Source organism: Emys orbicularis, chromosome 7, assembly GCF_028017835.1.
Source record: "Emys orbicularis isolate rEmyOrb1 chromosome 7, rEmyOrb1.hap1, whole genome shotgun sequence".
Taxonomy (NCBI): Eukaryota; Metazoa; Chordata; order Testudines; family Emydidae; genus Emys; species Emys orbicularis.
Window position 1 is genome coordinate 41310716 of NC_088689.1, and position 21772 is coordinate 41332487.

A 21772-nucleotide genomic window follows, 5' to 3' on the forward strand; every position below is an offset into this window, starting at 1 on the left:
TTCACTCAATCCTATGAAATTAATTACAGGAATTTTTACTGCATTGTCTCAAAGGTCGAAGAGATCATCTTGAAGTGATGAACAGCTCCATTTTCTGCTCTGTGACTATTATGAACCTTTGAGTAGATGGGAAGCATTTTATCACTTTTACTCATAAACAGGTGACAGTAATCTAATCTTCACCTTCCTGGACAAGTTATTTTTTCTTTCTTTTCCAATCCCTCCCTTCTCCCAATCTGGTTAACAGGAAGAACTGATAGCTATTTAAAACACTGGCTGAAAATGTGTGGTTTGTAGCAAATGTTTGTCAAACCAAGAGTTGAAAATCAGTCTCTGCACTCTTGTGTGAATTACTGCTAATTCTCAATAACCCAGTCATTCAAGAGTTTTACTTATCTAGATCTCTTTACAGAATGTATTTTTTTATTGTTGTACAAATCATTTGCAAGTTTTTCCATGTTGACTATTAAACTTTCATTGTTATGCATAGACTTGGTTACACTGTAGAAGTAGAATGAAAGATGCCTTCTTCCTCAGCCCTGTAAATATTATTTTCCTTCTAAGAATAAGATCCTTCTGTTTTGTGGTAATACAATGTGAGGAATATGTTAATATAAAAACCTTCTAGTTCATGCACTTGCTTATTCCTGAATGTACAATAGCGGCCGTGTTTTTTCTTTTTATGTCCAAGACCATTTGTATGTCACTTTACCCCACAAGAGCTGGCAACATTGAATTTTGGTTGAGGTCTACCTTTGTTAATTCTGGGAGGAACACTTCTGATTTCAATTCAATGGCCTTCCCTGTTAATCTGTTCAAAAAGGATTGCTTAGCCTAAAAATAATTCTTTTTAATTACACTCTAAGTGCCAGTCTCATGGAAACAAGTTGATATCTGGGTAAGGATTGGTAATGGGGTAGAAATCATTTTATTCTAGGTCAATAGTACAAAAGGACTAGTAGAGCATAGTGGTAGATGTGGTGGTGTCACTGTCCCTTTTTGTATGTTTCCTGTGACTAAATAGGTTTTCCTTGTCAATACTGTGAATCGGACACCTTCCTTGAGCCCTAAGAAAAAACATGTAGATAACAGTTGATTTCCTTCCCTCTCCCTGTGCTTTCTAATCATGTTATCCTTCGCATAATCTATTTTTTTCTTTTAAATGCCTTATCAAAAAAGAAGCATGGAACTATATGATTTTTATATTCAAGCACTGCTCTAAAAGCAATTTTTTTTTTTATCTTTTTTCCTCTTTCAGACCTAGGTCTGGATCAGTTTGTAGTGAAGCGGTATGATGGAAAGGTGAGTAAACTTGAAATCTATAGTATCTTTTTACCTATAACCTCTTTGAGTTTCTATTTAAAGTTGTGTGTAAGTACAAATGAAATACAATATTGTCTTTTGTTTGAGCTAGAACATAGCAGTATTTTTTTATTATATGGCTGAATAGGAAGGAAGGAATAAAGATTTGTTTTAATGCTTATAGAACCAAAATAACTCCTCCCTGCTGGTGGGAGAGGGAATTGTAATGTGTAAAAATCAAACTTAATAGCATTATCCATATGGTATGAGACCCTCCATGTGAGGGAGTACCATATTTCAGAGGGAAACCTGCTATATGCTGATCATATTATAACATTGTTTGGTCTGCCTGTATGGATGGAACCACACAGTAACCTAGCCTTTTTACAGCTCTGAAGCGATATTCTTCCCTGCTGTAAATCCCCAGAAATCAATGAAATTATAGCACGAAGGAATTTGGCCCAGAGCTGTAACACAAGTAGGTAACATGGTTAAAAAACTGCTTGAACTTTTAACACAGAGAGGGCCAAGCTGTGTTATCTAAAACAAACACCTAACATAGATTTGCTTAGGTGGATAGTTGTTAATCTAAAATAATTTGGTTTAATATTCCTTTATATCATTTTGAGCACTGTATACTACCATAGTTGGTGGCTGCATAACAATGGAATAGCACACAAGCTTCCTATTAACTCAACTTACTCTACAACAATCACTAATTTAGCAAAATTGTCACCTCATCTGCAACAAAATTCCTTGAATTTTTGAGTCAAAGAAGGTAACTTTTGACTCTTTCATTGCTGAGTGATATACCTGGCATGTAATGTTTAAATGTGACCAAACATATCCAGAAAGTCCTGCTATTTGAATCTATAATTAAACAAAACAAACAAACCCTGCACAATTGGGGAGGAAATTAATCTAAATTACTTTCATGTTTTGCATTCAATTGAATTCATTTTTATTTTAATTTTTCATGAGGAAGTGGATGGACAAAAAGCAAAGCAAGTAATCAAATAAATCAGGCCTGCACAACTCGTAAAGCGGCGAGGGCCATATTACTCCAAAGAAAATAGCCGAGGGCCGAACCCCCCCGGCCGTACTGAAACGCCCCCAACCCCCCCCCCCCCCCGCGCCACCCAGCCCCGCCGAACCCCATCTCCCCCCCCCAGCGCCGCCCAGCCCCCGTGTAAGCAAGCAGGACTCACCCCGGCGGCGCCTCCTGCTGGTCTTCTTGGGAATTAGCTCATCCAGCCGTTGGAGGGTCCGGGGGCATTAGCTGCCTTCCCCACGGAGCCTCTGGCCCCCCGGCCCGCTGGAGCGCAGCCGAGCGGGAGAGGTGCGGGGCTCCCCGGCAGCGGCGGGGAAGTTTATCGGTTTGGGGGACCCTGACCGGCTCCTCGCCCCTGTACGCCGGCCGCCCCGCCTGGGACAAGTCTCGCCCCGGCAGCCCCTCTCCGCCGCGTGTCTCTGATGGGTGGCCCACACCCCCGGGCCGCGCCGCCCACCCGGGCCCTGCCCGCTCCGCGCTGCCCCCGGACGCACCGTGCTGCCCTGTGGGCTGCAGGGCTGGAGCAGCCGCCGCGCTGCACTGCAGCGCTCCCGGCCCTGGCCGGCCATGGCCCGTGTGCCCAGGCTGCTGCACAGGGGCATCTCCTCCCCAGGCCCGGCTCGGGATCCAATGGGGCAGTGAGGGGGCGGGGCTGGGGGCAGGGATTTGGGGAGGGATCCAATGGGGGAAGGAGGAGGCGGAGTGGGGCGGGGGGGGGGTGAGAGCCCCTCCGGGCTCCGCCTGTGCGCCGGAGCAGAGGGCAAAATTGGTTGTTTGTCCAGTGTCCCGACCGAACATCGTTCAGGACGCGGGATAAACAAGCAAATATCAGGACAGTCCCGATAAAATCGGGACGTCTGGTCATCCTAGCGCCGCGTCCAGGAGCAGCCCTGGACAGCGCTGCAGCGGCGCTGCTCCAGAGAGGCCTGAGCTCCTCCCGCTCAGAGCCGTGTGGTAAGAGGGCGGGGCTGCGAGCTGCAGCCGAGCAGCGGGAGCTCACGTCCCGCTGGAGCCAGGCCGCTGCAGCGCTGTCCAGGGCCGCTCCTGGACGCGGCGCACTGAGGCTCGGGGAGGCGGGGGTTAGCAGCATGGTAAGGCTCTCTGAGCTGGGCATCCCCCCCCAGCCCTGACCCCCAGCTCCGAGCACAGCCCCTGTGAGCTGAGCAGCCCCCGACCCCATCCCCCAGCAGCCCTGACCCCCAGCTCCGAGCACAGCCCCTCTGAGCCGGACACCCCCTGACCCCAGCCCCCCCCAGCCCTGACCCCTAGCTCCGAGCCCAGCCCCTCTGAGCTAAGCACCCCCTGACCCCATCCCCCAGCAGCCCTGACCCCCAGCTCCGAGCACAGCCCCTCTGAGCCAGACACCCTCTGACCCCAGCCCCCCCCGGCCCTGACCCCTAGCTCCGAGCCCAGCCCCTCTGAGCTAAGCACCCCCCGACCCCATCGCCCAGCCGCCCTGACCCCCAGCTCCGAGCACAGCCCCTCTGAGCCAGACACCCCCCCGACCCCATCTCCCCACAGCCCTGACCCCTAGCTCCGAGCCCAGCCCCTCTGAGCTAAGCACCCCCCGACCCCATCCCCCAGCAGCCCTGACCCCCAGCTCCGAGCACAGCCCCTCTGAGCCGGACACCCCCTGACCCCAGCCCCCCCCGGCCCTGACCCCTAGCTCCGAGCCCAGCCCCTCTGAGCTGGACATCCCCCTGACCCCAGCCCCCGTGAGCTGCGGCTAGAGCCCAGGCCGGATGCCTCCCCCCTCGCTCGGACTTACCAGGTCTGCCTCGTGCCCAGCCAGCGCTTCCCGCCTCAGCAGCCCCGGAAGTGACGCTGGACGCCAGGCAGGAGGCGCGGGAGATGGCGACGCGTGTGCGCGGGGGCGACCTCACAGCCCGCGGTGGGGGGCAGTTTCCGAGTTCACCCCCTGCCCGGGGGGCCCGACCTCACAGCCCCGCGCGCCGCGCTCTGACTGTCCTCAGAAGCGCGGCTGCTGGGTTCGCCCCCTGCCGGCGGGGGGGGGGGGCGACCTCCGCCCCGCGCGCCGCGCTCTGACTGCCCTGACAGTCAGAAGCGCGGGGCAGGGGGCGAACCCGGCAGCCGCGCTTCTGACTGTCAGGGCAGTCAGAGCGCGGCGCGCGGGGCTGAGGTCGCCCCCCCCCCCCCCCCGCGCGCGCCGGGTTCGCCCCCTGCCGGCGGGGGGGGGGGGGGACCTCAGCCCCGTGCTCTGACTGCCCTGACAGTCAGAAGCGCGGGGCAGGGGGCGAACCCGGCAGCCGCGCTTCTGAATGTCAGGGCAGTCAGAGCGCGGCGCGCGGGGCTGTGAGGTCGGGCCCCCCGGACAGGGGGTGAACCCGGAAACCGCCCCCCACCGCTTGCCCGCGGGCCGCACAGTGGGCCCACGCGGGCCACATGCGGCACGCGGGCCGCGTGTTGTACAGGCCTGAAATAAATGGTCTTTGTTCCTTAGAGCATACATGTGTTTGTTTACCCAAGCAGCAGAGTATTACACCTCTACCCCGATAGAACGCGACCCGATATAACAAGAATTCAGATATAACGCGGTAAAGCAGTGCTCCAGGGGGGGCGGGGCTGCGCACTCCGGTGGATCAAAGCAAGTTCGATATAACGCGGTTTCACCTATAACGTGGTAAGATTTTTTGGCTCCCGAGGACAGCGTTATATCGAGGTAGAGGTGTATTCTACTTTAAAATAGACAGTAAGTAGTATGCTTTTTGTCAGTCTTTGTTTCAACCAACATTCCTTAGAAAGAAATGCTGAGTTCCACACAATTTTGGATAATAGTTCCTCTATTCCTGAGTACTATACATTCTATTCCCATCCTAGTGGGTAAAAGTCTCAAAGCAGAAGCAGTTTGTTTGCTGAACTCAGCTTTTTGTTCTGCTGAGCCTCATTGCTGGCATTTCCAGTTTGCGGGAAATTTAGTGATTTTGAAATTTGGGTTTGTTTAGATTTGAACAAATACAAACTATTCAAAATTTTCCATGAACCAGAAATTTTGGAAAAAAGGTTCATTTTGGAAACACCAACCTATGGTATTTCTAAAACAAAATCTGCTCCCTGGAACGTTGACAGCTGTGAGTGAAATTGACATTATTAGTCATACTAATAGATGTGGTGAAACTGACAATCTGAATTTCACTCAGCAGCTGCCAGGGCTCTCAGGATCTATGAGTCCAGGGCAGCCACACTCTGTAGACGGCCATAGGACGCCAGATGGCTGGGGATACCAGACCATCCAGACTCCTGGGCCAGCTTGTCCCAGGACTTCAGACTCCCTGTTTCATGGGAAAGAGCTTGGAAGCACTGGCATAGTGCAACTGTCTTGGAGCTGCAGACCCCTGAAGACCAGGTTCCCCAATCTTGGGGCAGTCTGCATGGTGAGGCTGCTCTGGAGCCATGGACCTGGAAGACAGGTCTCTCAAGCTGCCCAGCAGAATGCCCGGGGGATGGGGACACTAGTGTTTCCAGACTTTGATTTGCCAAAAGTTTGTTGAACCTGAGATGTTTCATAGAAACGCAAGAAATCGGCATTTTTCCAACAAACTTAAGTCAGGAAATTTCAGACCAGTTCTACTTGAGACATGACTTCTGCTCTTACACAGTATACACACCCAATCTTGCCATACAGCATGGTGAATGTGTGACAACTGGTGGTCTCAGTACAGGCTGAAATGTTCTGAGTTATGCTGGCCCTTAGCATCTGTTCCCTGCACTGACCATCCTCCATTCTGACTTTTTGTTGCAGACTGAAATTGTGTATATAAACACGTTTGTATAGCTGCTATACCTAGATATATGTGCAAAATACATTGGATGGTAGAATAAGTCTTAACATCAGTCATTAGAGTTTTAAAATGGAGAGTGTAGTGGACTACTATTAGTAGTAGTAGTAGTACTGTGCAGAACAACAGACCACATTAATTTTATGGTATTGTATTGCAGGGGCTGATATAGCATGCTGCTTCTGGATCATTTATTTTAAAGGAGGAAATAATGGCTCATGTTGTTTGTCAGACTTCTCTGACTAAGGAGCACTAGTAACAGACTTTGGTTATGAGGATAGTGGTAATGGCAGGGGGGTCAAGTTTGGGGTGAGGTTAAAGCAAGGAGATATTGGAGCTCCCTCAGTCATGCAGAGGAGCCTGGATAAGGAGTGAAGTCACTCCTAGATCTTGTTTTCTAGGAGTAGTTTTTCTCATATTATCTGCATCTGTTTTCAGTTAAGAAAGCACTGTCGCCTCAAACGCATTCAAATGTTGATTCAGGCATCATATAACAAACTACACTCATTCATGTTTTAGTTACGTTGGTATCGGTTAAGGAATAAAATTAGTCCTCGCATCTTTTCTCATCTGTTGTTTCCATTCACTCATCTCGCTCATTGGCCTCCCAAGAAATATCAAAGCACTTTTTATAATTGGACACAATCTTCTCCTTAGATACAGTTCTAACTCTGTGAAGCTATGACTTTGTGTGCTGGTATTATTTTGTGCATTGGTGGAGATGGGAAATTTGAGTAGAAGGCTGAGAGGTGTATTGTTCCCTTGAGCATCTTGCATGATGTCCATTAACGTTAATGGGAATTACAGTATATAGACACGTTGAGGAGAGAATAGACTTTTTCCATCTGAAACGTATTCTTTCCTTTGAGATGAAAGGAGAAAATGAGCAGTCAGGTTTAAGTCAGCAGTGGTACCAAAGTACTGATACTCTGTAAACTACAGGTTGGCTAAACAAAAGTAGAAAATAGAACTATTGTTAGTTATAAACAAAGATTTATGCCTATGCTCTATGTAAATACTAATTTAGAGCAAACGCCAATAAAAAGAATAGACCCAGCTGTGTAGTCAGATGCATTTTAATTACATTCTGTAAAACAAAGGTTAAGGATTCAGTGTAAATGTTCTGCATGTATGTTCCAGATAAATATCATTGCACTGGGAAATCATCTGTATCAGCAGTTTTTTCACCAATATTCTTGTAAAATTAGAAGTCAATCTTGTAAGGGTTGTCCACGCTGCAGCTGGCAGGTGTGATTCCCAGTGCAGATAGACTAGTGTTAGCTCATCTCGAGGTAGCATGCTAAAAATAGCAGTGTGGACACTGCAGCATGGGTGGCAGCCACCCAAGTTCAGACCCTGGGAGTTGGGCAGGCTTGAACTTGGATGGCTAGCCTGAGTCTTTGCAAGTGCTGCAGTGCAGTGAGTTAGCATGAATCTGTCAACTCGTGCTGGGAATCCCACCTCTTGACTGTAGTGTAGACATATCCTGATAGGCCACTTGGAATGACTGGAACTGGTTAAGTCCAAAAGTCTTTGATAGTGACCATGTATTTTATTGCAGCTCTGTGAAGTTTAAGTGTCTTCCTGTGCATAGAGCTGAATGTTATAGTGAGTGCAGTATACTTCTACCCAACTAGGGATAATTTTTCAGAGAATTGAAGGGCGGGGGAGAGAGACAAGCATAACTCTTCAGTAATAGGAGCAAAATGCATATAATTTGAATCTACACATTGCTCCCTGGAGACCAGAGACCAGCAGCCCTAGAGGCATTAGTTCAGCAAAACCCTTTGGTCCATCCTCCTTGCCAACCACAACTGCATTATTTTCTTTCACCTACAGCAGGGCTAAGTGTTCAGGGAGCTAGCGTCCCAAGTGTTTGTACAGGGAGTGCAGAAGCTGGCTTGTTGACGTGTGTGTGTATGTTCCCTCCCTCCCACCATCCCTCGTAAACTTTATTTCTTTTGGCTAATCTGCTGCTGCTAACCATTCACTTTTGCTCTCAGGCCTCACCTCATAATTTAGCTCAAATTACAATATGAATATAGGCTAATCTGTAATTTAATAAAAGCACTCAGAATTAACATATCTAACCATAACTGCTCAGTCACCTGGCTCTTTCGTTGTATCACTTTTCCCTTTCTTGTATTGTGTCTGTGTAAAACAAATGCTTATTGGGGGAGGAAATTTTTCCTGCCTGTAAAAAGTGTGTCTGTGGTTGTATGAAGGCACCAAGACATGCACTTTGTTAGCAGACCATTCATAGAAACATGATATTTCTTTGAAAAACAATTTCCATTTTTTCTAACATTTTCTGTTTGAGAGAGTTTTTGAATTAAGCTCAAATTAATCTTCATGCCAAACTGCCAGCTCTCAAAGAGAAAAGTGTATGATACTATTTAACTCTGTGTAGTGTGCCCATAGGGTAGAAGATATCGGTCTACCCTATGACAAGGGCAAATCTTGCCCTGCCACCTGTGGGCAAGGAGGACCATTAACACAGCAGGATCAGTGGAATCCTAGTGTAATGGGACAGATTTGAGGAGTCAGCACAAGAGGGACAGCGTCAGTGGACATCCTTTCCAAAGATGTAGGGATTGTGATTTTTCAGATTAATTGTTTTGATCTTAAAATATTATTGAATTTTTGCAGAAGCATTTGAATTTCAATTACTTGTAGATTTTGTGCTGCAATCAAGTGTTTTCAGTGATAAGGCTAAATTGCGAGGTGTCCAGTGGCACTTTAAAGACTAATAGATTTATTTGGGCATACGCTTTTGTGGGTAAAAAACCCACTTCTTCAGATGCATGGAGGCAAGGCTAAATTGCAACACTTCTGAGAAACTGTTAGTCTTTTTAGGGGAAAGAATTAAACAGAATATTGCTTTAGTGTGGAATACACTTGAGTAGCGGTTTTTACCTCCTGTGGGGAAAATTACCCTGTGTAGTTGAATATAAACAAAAGCTTGCAAGCTGTCAATGATGGTATACCCTTAAATTATCATTGACCCAAGGAGGCAATAAGTAATTACAAAAGCTTTTACAGACTCTAATTTTACTTTGGAATTAAGTAACTCCTATCCAGATTCATATTTCCATGTTCTCTATTCTCCAGATACAGTTCTATATTGATCAATGCTATAGAAGTAAGACACCCTCTAATTAGTTACTCTCATGTGATAGGAAAGTTGCTTTTGGTATTAAACATTATAATTACTTGTAGTTATTCTAAGCACCCTTTCCAAGTACTGTATTGGGATGCTTTACAGGGAAATAATAATAAAATAAATTTGATGGTGAAATACCTGAAGTCTAACATTAGCTTTAGAAATATTGAGCAAATTTCTTGACCAAATCTTGAAGCAATAGTACTTACTGCTATGTAGGAGAAAATTCAACCTCCTAGCATGCAGCACTCAGTTATATCTGAAGAACCCCCATAAGTCTCACATGGAGAGGTCTCTATGCATCCTCTCATTTTATATTGGCAAGCAGTCATGCTTTTGCTGTGGTGGGAGGCATCAATCTCAGATAATCTCACCACTTTTTTTTAAATCAAAACCCTTTTCAAAATAAAGTTTGGTGTATGACTGCTATTGACTACGTATTTTCCTTCCTACCCCATATTTTGCCCTTCTCATTTCTGTCCTAACCTTGTAATATAATTGTTTGCTTTTTTGAAGCATTTTTATTTTTGTATTGGATTTTATAATGTTGTATAGTGCTTGAATCGGGGCTTCAGAGGGTGGGTAAGTGGGAGAATAAAATAAGGAATTACGCAGCATCTGAAAGACATCAGCACCACAAAGAAACTGTCTCTTTCAGATCACATGTTCCAGGACCCAGATTAAATAGGATTAATATAATTAAGCGGTAGAATGAGTAACTTTAAATACAACAGGTAATGTTTTCAAAAGCCCTTAATGATAGGAGTCTAAGTCCCATTTTCAAAAGTAACTTATGCACTTAGTAGCCTAAGTCTCATTTAAAGTCACTTTTGAAAATGAGATTCCTAAATCGTCTAAGCACTTCTGATTAGAGTGATCTATATAAATGAATGAGTAGATAGGCAACATGGTGTAGTGGATAGTGCATTGGTCTGGGTTCCTGACTCTGCCACTTGACCGGCTGGGTGTCTGTCTACCTCGTGAAAGCAGCAAATTTTGCTCAGCCATCTGTGGGCAAGGAGGACCATCAACACAGCAGGATCAGTGGAATCCTATTGTGATGGGTCAGATAAGGTTAGAAAATTTGACTTAAAACATCAGTTGCACTGGCAGATATTTCTATCCTGCACTGTGCTTTTCTATCCTTACTGTAATTAACCTCATACTATTGTGTGTTCACAAGTTTTCTTCACTTGCCCCCTTACTTCCTTTCTCCCCTTCCATTCTCCAAAACCAAACCCCTAAACCCTTCTATTCTAACATGAATACTATTCTGTTTGATGCGCACATTGGTATAGACATGTCAGAAGACAAGGTCCTTCTCCTGAAATGCTTATGGGCCAAGTATCAAAGACCAATGCTTTTATACGCACAAATGACCACAACGTGCTTCTAGCTGGAGGAGCTGGTTATGTTTTGTTCAATAATCTTCAAGATCATTATCAATTCAGAGCCCTGAAATAAACCAAACTTTGATGCCCTCTGAGCTGAATCAGTTAGTCATGTAGTTATAAGGTCTCCAGTTGATGTGGCCTTTGTGTATCTTGACCTGTGAATTCTCATGCTTGTACACGGTACTTGGAAGATGTATCCTTTCATTGAAATGTATGAATCTTTAGATTCAGGTATTATTTCAGTTTGTTTTTGTTTAAAAAAATCTTTAAGGCTAAGAAAATGCTTGGTTGCTTATATTAAATTTTATATGCATGGCACACAAACAACCCTGTGGAATCCCTTATTATGAAGATTACTTTGCATCCATGTACAGGTCAAGTGTGTGCTCCCTCTTTCCTCTCCCACCCTATCCACCAACAGTCTGTGGCATAATTACTTTCTGCCAAAACTAGAAATATTTGCTATTACTTTTTTGTATTACTAACTTTGTTATTCATTTTCACTGGGTTTGTTTGGCAGATATTCTTGAATGTTACTGATTGCTATATGTGCTCCTTACTTCCTGTTCCTAGGTGTTGAGCGATTCTTTGTTCCTGATGTCATTAATTGGTTTTGCTGTGTTGCAATGTTGCATAATATGTAATATTTGTGGGTATTTTATTTTAATTTTGGTTTTGTTTTTTGGTGTAACCAACATTCCCTGATTTTCTTCCCTCTTTCTAACCCTCTCCCCTCTCATCAGGATTTCTGGCAGGTACTGACTTGTCAGCATGTGCTTTAAACAGTTTGTGCTTCAAAACCCATAATATGCACCTTTTTTGTAAAAAGGGACAGTGTATACTTCTGCCTTCCCCCACTCCCTTAAAGTATTTTTTAATTTGTCTCCTTTTTACTTAGCACATAAATAATAGATATTTTTATCTCAAAATATTAAAATTTAAATCATGTCAATGAGAATACAGTCCCACGGGTAACTTTTTAATAAGTGTCGTTATTCATGGAAACTGATCATTTGGAAGAACCAGAAGATATTGGTATTCCTCAGTGGTTTGAGCATTGGCCTGCTAAACCCAGGGTTGTGAGTTCAATCCTTGAGGGAGCCATTTAGGGATCACAGCAGGGGGAATCTGTCAGGGACAGTACTTGGTCCTGGTATTTCCATATGATTATTATAAAATTTAGCTACAATAGGGTTATCATTCGTCCGGATTCCCCCGGACATGTCCAGATTTTTGAGCTAAAAATAGCGTCCGGGGGGAATTTGTAAATGTCCGGACTTCTCCCCCCCCCATGCAGAGCGCGCGCGGCTAACAGGGCAGCCGGCCGGATGGTGCCACTTACATGAGGCCAGAGAGAGCCCCCCTCCTCTCCCCTGCGGCAGAGATCACTCCCTCCCTCCGTCCCTGCATTTGCAGATCGCCTCCGGCAGTCTGGAGCTCCTCCCCCGCTCCTCCTCCCCTGCCAGCCAGCCTTCCGGGACAAACGGCTCAGGCTGTTCCTGAGCAAGTTCACAGAGACATTAGGCGAAGGCCAACAACAAGGGGGCCAGGGGGTCGGAGAAGGGGCAGGGAGGTTTTGGATGGGGCAGTCAAGAGACGGGGGGGGGGGAGGTCGGGAGTTCGGGGGGGGCTTTCTGCGGGGGGGTGTGGATAAGGTTTTGGGCAGTCAGGGTACAGGTAGGGGGTAGGGTCCTGGGGGGCAGTTGGGGGGGGGTCTTAGGAGGGGGCAGTTAGGGTATAAGGAACAGGGAGGCTTAGGTAGGGGGTGGGGTTCTGGAGGGCAGTTAGGAGCAGGGGTCCCAGGAGGGGGCAGTCAGGGGACAAGGAGCGGGGGGGGGGGGTTGGGAGTTCTGGGGGGGGGCTGTCGGGGCAGGAGTGGGGAGAGGGATTGGAGCAGTCAGGGGACAGGGAGCAGAGGGGTTTAGATGGGTCGGGAGTTCGGGGGGGGGGGCTGTCAGGGGGTGGGGAGTGGTTGGGTGGGGCGTGGGAGTCCCAGGGGTCTGTCTGGGGGTGGGGGTGTGGATAAGGGTTGGAGCAGTCAGGGTACAGGTAGGGGGTAGGGTCCTAGGGGGCCAGTTAGGATGTGGGGAGGGTCTCAGGAGGGGGCAGTCAGGGGACAAGAGGCAGGGAGGCTTAGGTAGGGGGTGGAGTCCTGGGGGGCAGTTAGGGGCTGGGGTCCCAGGAGGGGGCAGTCAGGGGACAAGGAGCGGGGGTGAGGGTTGGGGGTTCTGAGGGGGGCGGGAAGTGGGAGGGGCAGGAGCGGGGCTAGGGCAGGACGGGGGCAGGGCTCCTCCCGTCCTCTTTTTTGCTTGCTGAAATATGGTAACCCTAAGCTACAACATTAGCTAGACTAACTCATAAATAATACCACACTTTATAAAATTACTTATGGGAAAAGGAAATGACAGACAACAGAGAGCTGTTCTACTTAGCATGCGTGAAGAGAGACCCATACCCATAATAGGAATGAGCAGGTAGAACAAGAGAGTAATGGCATGCTTGGTATTCAGGTGGCAGCCAGCTACAGATTTCAAGGAGAGCCCTTCTGAGGTGAATTGGGAAGAACACTCCATTGAAGAGTGTTCTGTTGCTGAGTTACTATTTGTGCCTTATTAAAATGCATTCCTTGTGCCCTATATCATTCTGATCTCAGTGGTGTGGTACAGAAAGAGTTAGAGCAGCCTACCAACAAAAAATGTGTCTGATTTAAATGCAATTATCTGTGTTTAGGTTCTAACACTTGCGTTTCCTAGTGTTTGAGTGAAGAGTTCTTGTTCATAGGGTCCCCAGAAAACAAAGTAGTCTCTCAGTACACTAGCTTACACTAGTCTGAAAGTGGGCTACATAAATTGCTGTGTGTAGGAACAGTGTGGTGACTTGCTTGAATAAATTAAGATTATGCTTTATGAAACAGGCACAACTGATTATATATATGATTACTTATCAGAAGGAGGAGAGTCTAGGTAACTTTAATTTCTAGCTTTAAGTTATTTTGTTCTGTTACTCATGCCATCTAAACCAGCTGAGTTATCAAGCCCCTGAATCAAGTGTTAAGGAGGGAAATTTTGTCAACCCCTTAGCAATGCTAATGAGCGTTGTACTGATATAACTGTATTTCAGTTATAACTTATTAAGCTGGAGACTTCTTACCCTAAAATAAATAAATAAATATAAATTAATGGAGATATTCCATCTCCTAGAACTGGAAGGGACCTTGAAAGGTCATCGAGTCCAGCCCCCTGCCTTCACTAGCAGGACCAAGTACTGCTTTTGCCGCAGATCCCTAAGTGGCCCCCTCAAGGATTGAACTCACAACCCCGGGTTTAGCAGGCCAATGCTCAAACCACTGAGCTATCCCTCCCCTCTAATAAGTTTAGCTTTTCATTTATAGGTGGAGCTGATACTGCCCCCTGTAGTTAAGATTGCTTGACATTTTCCATTATTTTCAGTGGCTTATAACTTTGCCGAACTAACCATTCCGGTGGGCTGCCTCAGGCTTCTCCCTCTTCTTCTATTTTTTTTTTTTTTTTAAAGTTTCTGCTAAAACCATTGAGCTGTTTCTGAGAACAAGACTGGGGGAAATATCTTGTTTAATGTTAAAAGAAACTTCTTCCAGCCGTTTCACTAACAAGCTCTCGCACCTACATGCTTTGGAACAAGGGCCTGAAATCTGGCAGGTGTGTTGCCCTGGATAGGCCTTTTGTCATCTCTGTGAAAATTTGCTAAAACTTGGCCAAGTAACAAGCTTTGAAAATTCTCAGTTTGCACATACTCAGTAGAGATTTGTTACCGTTTGGCTACTAAACTCTCCAAAGATGCCATCTGCACTGAGCATGCTCCATCCTGGACCTGCATAGGTTGAGCAGGACTTTAGGTTGCTCCTCCAGGTTGCTGAGGGCTGCTGTGGTGCAGGCACAGGAACTGAGAACAGGGAGAGACTCACCTGTGTTCTCCTTGCCTGGCCCAAAGCTGCATTGAGGAGGAGGAGGAAGCAGCTTGGTTTGAATATAGAGAACAGTGGAGAAGAGGGAGAACTGGAGCAGGATGGTGGAGTGGGCGGCAGGAGAAAGAGGGGGAGAGGACTGAGCAGAGCAGGAGCTAGTGTGTTTGTGCAGATGTTCAGTTTTATTAAGTGCAGAAGGGAAGTGATCTGGATGTGGAGATGTGTGGTTTTGCTAGAAAGCAGGGAGGAGGGTTGCGTACTGGGAGCCAGGTGACGATTTTGGGTTTTAATAGAAGCAAGGGTGCAATAGATAGGAAGAGGGGCACAGATCCCCACCCCCCAGACATAAACACTACTACAAATTCAGGATCCTGGTCTTTCAGGTGGGAATGGAAGGACAGGGCCGCCCAGAGGATTCAGGGGGCCTGGGGCAAAGCGGGGGAGCTTGTACTCACCGAGTCTGCGGCAGTGGCATTTCGGTGGCGGGGGGCCCTTCAGTCGCTCCGGGTCTTCGGCAGCATTTCGGCGGCGGGGGGCCCTTCAGTGCTGCCGAAGACACGGAGCGACTGAAGGGCCCCCCGCTGCCGAAATGCCGCCGCTGCAGACTCGGAGCACCGCCGGGTGAGGAAAGGGATTCTTGGCCAGGACTTGTGGGGCCCGGGGCCTGGGGCAAATTGCCCCACTTGCCCCCCCTCTGGGCGGCCCTGTGGAAGGGGGCAGAGTTCTGAGCATGTAATAATACACAAACCAGATCCAGGCTGCCTGCTCCCTGGAACCGAATTGGTGACTGGGGAATCACCAACACAACCAGAATTCGGGGCAGAGGCTGCAACGAGTCTGCCTAGCCCTGCCTGTGGCAGTCTAGGGCTCAAGCCTCTCCAGAGTTGTATCCTGCATGGGATTGCAGAGACATATCTTGGTCCCTCCCACAGATGGACAGCTCCATGGAGCAGGCATTGGGCACATGGTTATGTGCTCTGGGCCCTACTCATGGCTGCCCTGGCCCAGCATGTGGAGCCACTGAACGAGGCTAGGCTGCTGAGCTTCCTCTGCTGTTGTGAGGATGGCAAATTCTGCAATGCAGAGTTGCTGGAGCAATACAGTCAATCCTCTCATCTAGCGTGGGGACCTCTGGGATAAGTGGGATGAGCCCTGGACTGATGGGAGCTCAAGGAGATGATGGCTCCTAAAAGGTGAAGCTCCTGTATCTCTGTGCAATGGGTGGAGCTTCATCTGTGCCTCTGGAGATGGGGGTGCCCACTATGTACCACTGAGCCCCCTCCATACCAGGCGCAGAGGGGTCCTGGCCACTGCCCCAGAAATGCTGGCCACAAAATCTCTCCGAATGAGAATTTCAGGAACATCTGACAATCCCAGGGAGACTCTCTCATGCTCTGCCTCCCAATTACATGCTGGGCCCCAGGGAGACCTCTCCCCTTAGGTCACCGCCTTAGGAAAATTCTGGTTGAGCCCCTGGAGGAGAGGCATGGGAACAAGGGGTATGGCAGAGGTTGGATAAGAGGAGATGGGGACAGAGACAAGCTTGGGGGCACAGGCAGAAGGTTTTAGAGTGCACTCTCTCCTCCAGAGCCTGCAGTTGAATCCAGGAGTCTTGAATCGCTACATTCCTCTGCTGTCAGCAGATAGCTGTGAAATCCACTGGTAAAGGAAATTACATTTAAAAAACTGTTAAACGAATGTTAAGGTGGCAAAGTCAAGCATGCAAAAGCTAGCAAATGCCAGAATTAAGGTTTCATATGCAGTTCAGTCCCCTTGTGTATATGCATTATGGTAGTCTTTAATGATATGATCACACACCGGGTTTTTCCCTGTCACATTCTGTGAATTGGTAGTTTTTCAGTATTTCTTTTTATCTGCATTCATTGTGTGGCTCGAGGCCTTATTTACTGTTCACTTCCTGCTCTCAATACAGAATTATTATTTTCCTCTTTGGCTTTCCTATAGTGGTCATCGCTGTAGCCAGTAAATGCATCACGACACATTGCATTGCAAACGTTAATGAATTTATCTTCACAAAACCCCTATGAGGTAAAGTGGTGGTATTATCATCCCCATTTTACATCTGGGGAATCTAAGGCACGGACACATTAAGGTCAATATTGTCAAATGTGTCAATATTAGATGCTAACTTGAGATATCTACATCCTGGTTTTTCAGAGCACTTTGCATTTTATAGCATGTATATTCAGAGCACAGCTCCAATCTCTGTCAATTGCAGCTGTGAGTGCTCAGCATGTCTGCAGATGTGGCCTCAGGTGTCTGACACTGGGAATCTAGAATATAAGGAACATGCAAGTGACCACCACTGCCGAAAAGTGTGGTTGAAGTGACTTGTCCAGCATCACAAAGGAGCTCTGTGCCAAAGGCGTGGATAGAATCGAATTCTCCAGGGCAGCCTTCAACTTCCTTAACCATGAAACTATCCTTTCTCTTCCAGCAGTTCCCTCATATTCAATACTCATCTCCCAACTAAAAATAAGCAGGGATCTTAAAGACAACAGCTTCAGTCACTACCCAACTATGATTAAGGCTACATTTATGTCACAGAGGTCATGGAAGTCACGGAATCCGTGACTTCCAGAGAGCCTCCATGACATTCGGGGCTGCGGGACTCAGGAGCTGGCAGCCAGCAGGGCCCTGGCAGGGTTCCAGCGACAGGTGACACCAGTGACAGGTGACGGGGCCCCCTGCAAGGTTCCAGCGACAGACTCCTAAGGGGGCCCTCCTCAGGTTTTCAGCGACGGGCAACAGCCTCGGGGAGGGGAACACATCGGACGAGCGGCTGGGGGTGTCCTATTTTGTCTTTGGGAAATATGGTCACTCTGCAGTTCCCAGCCGCCCTGGGTGGCGGGGGAAACCATGGAGCTGCAGCAGCAAAAGTCAGACAGGTCACAGCCTCCGTGAATTTTTGTTTATTGCCCGTGGACCTGTCCGTGACTTTTACAAAAAATAACCAGGACAAAATCTTAGCCTTAACCAGGATTCATTCCCTGAGCAGTGCCCATTCCTGTGCATTGAATGAGGTTGGAAAAAACAGTATGTGATCTCGTAACTAAAGACTTAATCAAATGCAACTGCACAAGGGGGACAAGGTGAGTGAGGTAATAGCTTTTGGTGGCCCAACTTGTCTTTCTCACCAACAGAAGTTGGTCTAAGAAAAGCTATGCCCTCACCCACCTAGTCTCTCTAATATCCTGGGACTGACATTTCTACAACTACACTGCAATGCACAAGTGGATCAAACTAAGGTTGCACAGTCAACCTTAGTACTTTCATTTCCTAATTTTTGAGTGTTTGATTTTGCAACCTTAACATACTTTTTGGATGTAATTTATCTATAGACCAGTTCTGAGATACTGCTTAGCACATTTTACATTAGGCAGCAGAGACATTCTTTACACCTTTCTTTACATCTTTCCAAATTAGCATGAGGAGGAGGCCAGAAAGGCCAGTGGGTTTATTCTCTTTAATGCACCAAGCAGGGAGTTGGGGAATTGGAACTTTTGTTCTTGGCAGTAGAAAAGCTCTTCACCTCAAAGTTCTAGGCACACATTCTGATAAGGTCTGTATCATTTTTATAATTCAATAATTTTTATTAATAAGGGCTTATGAAGACAGGTCTATAATTGATAAACTAGAACTTCTCACCACTGATCAATGCTTTTTTGATCATTCCTGAGAGATCTTGAAAGCCTAACCGTATCTTCAGCATTGAGTTGTTGGCCCTTTTAGATGTGTGAAAAATAATAGCCCTTCACAGATAAAAGATTGTATTTGTTATGTTCTGTGTGTGATGTTTTTGCAGTACCCTGTGGTACATTGAAAATGTTGGAACTTATAGCCTAAAAAATAGCTTAATGGTGAAAATTAAACTAACCTTTATTCTTAAGGAACTATTGCTAAACTGCAATGATGGCGCAATGTAGCTCTAAACCAAAGAGTAAATTACTTTGTTTGAAAAGGAAGTGTGTATTTGGTATACTAATATAAACCTTGTTAAAATGGCACAAGTTTGCATCAATTTTGAGTCCTGGGGACCTCCACCAGTGGGAAATCGAAGTATAGACTGTCCCTTTTCAGAGGCATTTCCTTCTTGCTTTTCTAGCAGGGGTTTCTCCCTTGCATGTCCAGTTCCTGCTGCCTGTGAACGTCTTGGAAAGTTTGTGTTTTTTCTCTTGACTGCATAGAATGCTGGCCTTGCATTTCAGGTGCGGTTTGTTTAACAGTGATGGATATTTACCGTGTTGCTGAGAGGAGTATCTGTACATTTCTTTCTCCAGTCTCAGGAGACCACCAATAGTAATGATAGCTGCTTAACTCTTGATTCTCCTGAAAATGTCTAAATTAACATTTAGAGGAAGAAAGCCCAGGGAAAGGTTTTATGTCTCATCTTCAGATATATCCTAAAGATAAAAGATTTACATTAAAATTCTTTCCATTAGTATGTGCTACTCAAATATGATAAGCCAAAGTGCTTTCCTGACTAAAATAAAGAATATGCGAGTGTGTATTTTCCTAACTTTTCTAAGCTACTTTTTAATATTCTGATACCTCTGAATTTGACGTTCAGAACCCGTTTTTGCCTATATGAAGATACTACATGAGTGTTCTAGAACCTGCAGATAGTGCTACTATAGTAAACTTTTCCACTATATACAGAGGCTTAAAACTCAACTACAAAATTCACTATGCAATGAAATGCTTCATAAGACTTAAGCTTGAGCAATTTTTTTTATTTTCAGACTTAAAAAAACTAGACCATCCTTACGTAACATTGATTGTGAAATGTATTGCTTTTTAAAAAGTCAATAAAAAGGAAAAAACAATTACTGGGATATTTTTTTTTCATCTGTCCTTGCTTCAGGGTACACTGCAGGATCTATCTGCTTAGTTTTGCCTCTGACTGAACAAGGCTCTGTTCTGGACTCTTCAATCTGAAGGACTTTTTTTAATGGCTGTTTTAACTGGATAGTCAGGCGCCAAGGTGATAGGTGCCACTTATAAATCTCTAAATGGCTTTGATGCTTTAGAATTTGAACAGCATTTCATCTGATGATGTAGTATCAGTCTTTTGGTATTTTGAAAACAGAAGTAATATGTCCTTGGTATTAATATTTGAAAACATGGATACTGGGTATTTAACCCATAACTTTCATGGGAATTTCATAACTGTTTTTCTTTATGTACATGTACAGCTTTGTACATGCCCTAAGAGAGGCACTGTTACAGAATAGCTGCTCAAATTCACTTTTAGAAGAACTGTCTTAGTATAAGTTTACACAGATCATGGGCTGCACTGTCTATGAAGGAGTTTTACTTGTTGGAGTAAGCAATGTGCATTTACCCAGGCTCTGTCTAGACTATGAAAATAGGAGGCACATTCTGAATGCTGTTGAGCACTATTGAGTTGACCAGGATCAGCTAATATTTTTTAAAGGAGTCTATCCTGGTCTAAGCTAGATGCTATGTGGAAATGAAAAATGTGCTAATTAAAATGTGTTGACTAACATGATTCTAAAACATTGCCTATTTTCCTGGTCTAGCTGTGCTCACAGCAGGATCGCTATCTGTTTGTTTTATTTAAATGGACACTGCCAGTCAGTAGGGGCCTAGGAAGGTAAAATACCATGCAGCACCCCAGAACTAATTGTGTACAGTATACAGGTATATTGCTATGTAACTTTGTGCATGTATGAACGTAAGCGATTTTTTTAAAATTGAGAAATCTTAAGTCCTTGGTATTGATTGGATGTGATTTCAGAGAACCTTAAACGGCGACTTTAAAAAACAGGCAATTTGTCTAAAAAGGAAATGAAAGAGAAAATCATCCTCGTGGGATTTCTGCAAGGGATTTTGCTTTGGATTAGAAAGAAGTTTGTTTGACAAATGTCCCTTTGATTCCCATAAATATCTGTGAAAGATTGCTTTCTTTTTTGTAGTACTAGTTTAAATCTAAAACACAGAAAATCATAAATTAGAATGCAAAAATGATGAAGGTCTAACTTTAACCGTACAAAATCCAGGAAATTCAGAGCAAAGGCTGGTATGCTGTAACTTATCCTGATGGACATCAAAATTGATACAGATTTAGATATCTCTACAATATGTCTGTCTCTGAGACAGATGAGCGATACTGTTTCGGTCTTGGTCCTGAATACCCTGATTGTTGTAAAGCTTCAAACCAAAACATTTCTAAGTCTTTTTTTCCCTGTGTGAATATTCATAGCTGTCTATGAAAGAAAAGGTTATAACATTTTAGTGTCTGTGTTGAATAGTCCATAGAACTAAAGGTGGTCAGTTGGGACTGAAGGGGAATTTGCTTTATGGCAAACTGAAATGTACAGTATCTTAAGCATTCATTTTTCATAGATGGATACACAGTTTCTGTAATCGTAAAGAATTAAAAAGGAAACAAAAACGTAATCTCAACAGCTATTGTAAATCAAAAATGGTTAAGGTTGAACTATAGTCTATCAATTTACAAACAAAAATCCCATTTCTGGGTGAAATTACTAATTTCATTACATGCACTATGCTTTGTTATTTTGGAAGGGGGAAACTGTGAAGTGATTGCTTGAGATGCACAACATTTTGATGCTTTGATGCACATGGGCCCAAAGTGGGTATTGAAACATAAGCATTAATTGCATGGATAAACTTGCTGAATGTACGTCTCCATCCCCTAGGATGAAATACAAACTGTCATTTTAAATGACTTGCCAAACTGCTTTTTTCCAAAAGCAGCATATTAAATGTTGTTCGTTAAGTTGTTTTTGAAATGCAAAATGAAATGGTGCTGCAGGGGTTTATTTAGATTAGCTTTTTAAATGCAACTGAGGTCAACATTGAAATTCACAGAATTTTCTGACTTTGTGGAGAAGACATAAGTAAATCTGACAAAAGATATAGCTTTATATATTCATTTATCTAAATATTAGATGACATGTATACTTTGATCTTTTAACTATAAATTATACCTGGCAACAGCCAGAGCACTAGGTTCTCTTATTGCCCCTCCACTGGCATTCTAACAGGGTGGCAGTGCAGATGCCTATGCTGGGCAGTCAGCCAGAAGATTCCAAGTACTGTAACTTCACCACC

General features: G+C 45.3%; 1 protein-coding gene across 3 annotated transcripts in view; it reads left to right on the plus strand.

Annotated features, from left to right (window-relative positions):
* MICU1 (mitochondrial calcium uptake 1) overlaps nucleotides 1–21772 on the plus strand; it is a 237289-nt gene that overhangs the window by 108149 nt on the left and 107368 nt on the right. For all 3 annotated transcript variants that reach the window (XM_065407427.1, XM_065407426.1, XM_065407428.1), the window contains exon 5: nucleotides 1259–1302. In XM_065407427.1, the coding sequence (XP_065263499.1) occupies nucleotides 1259–1302 (44 nt within the window). The remainder of the gene's footprint in view (nucleotides 1–1258; nucleotides 1303–21772) is intronic.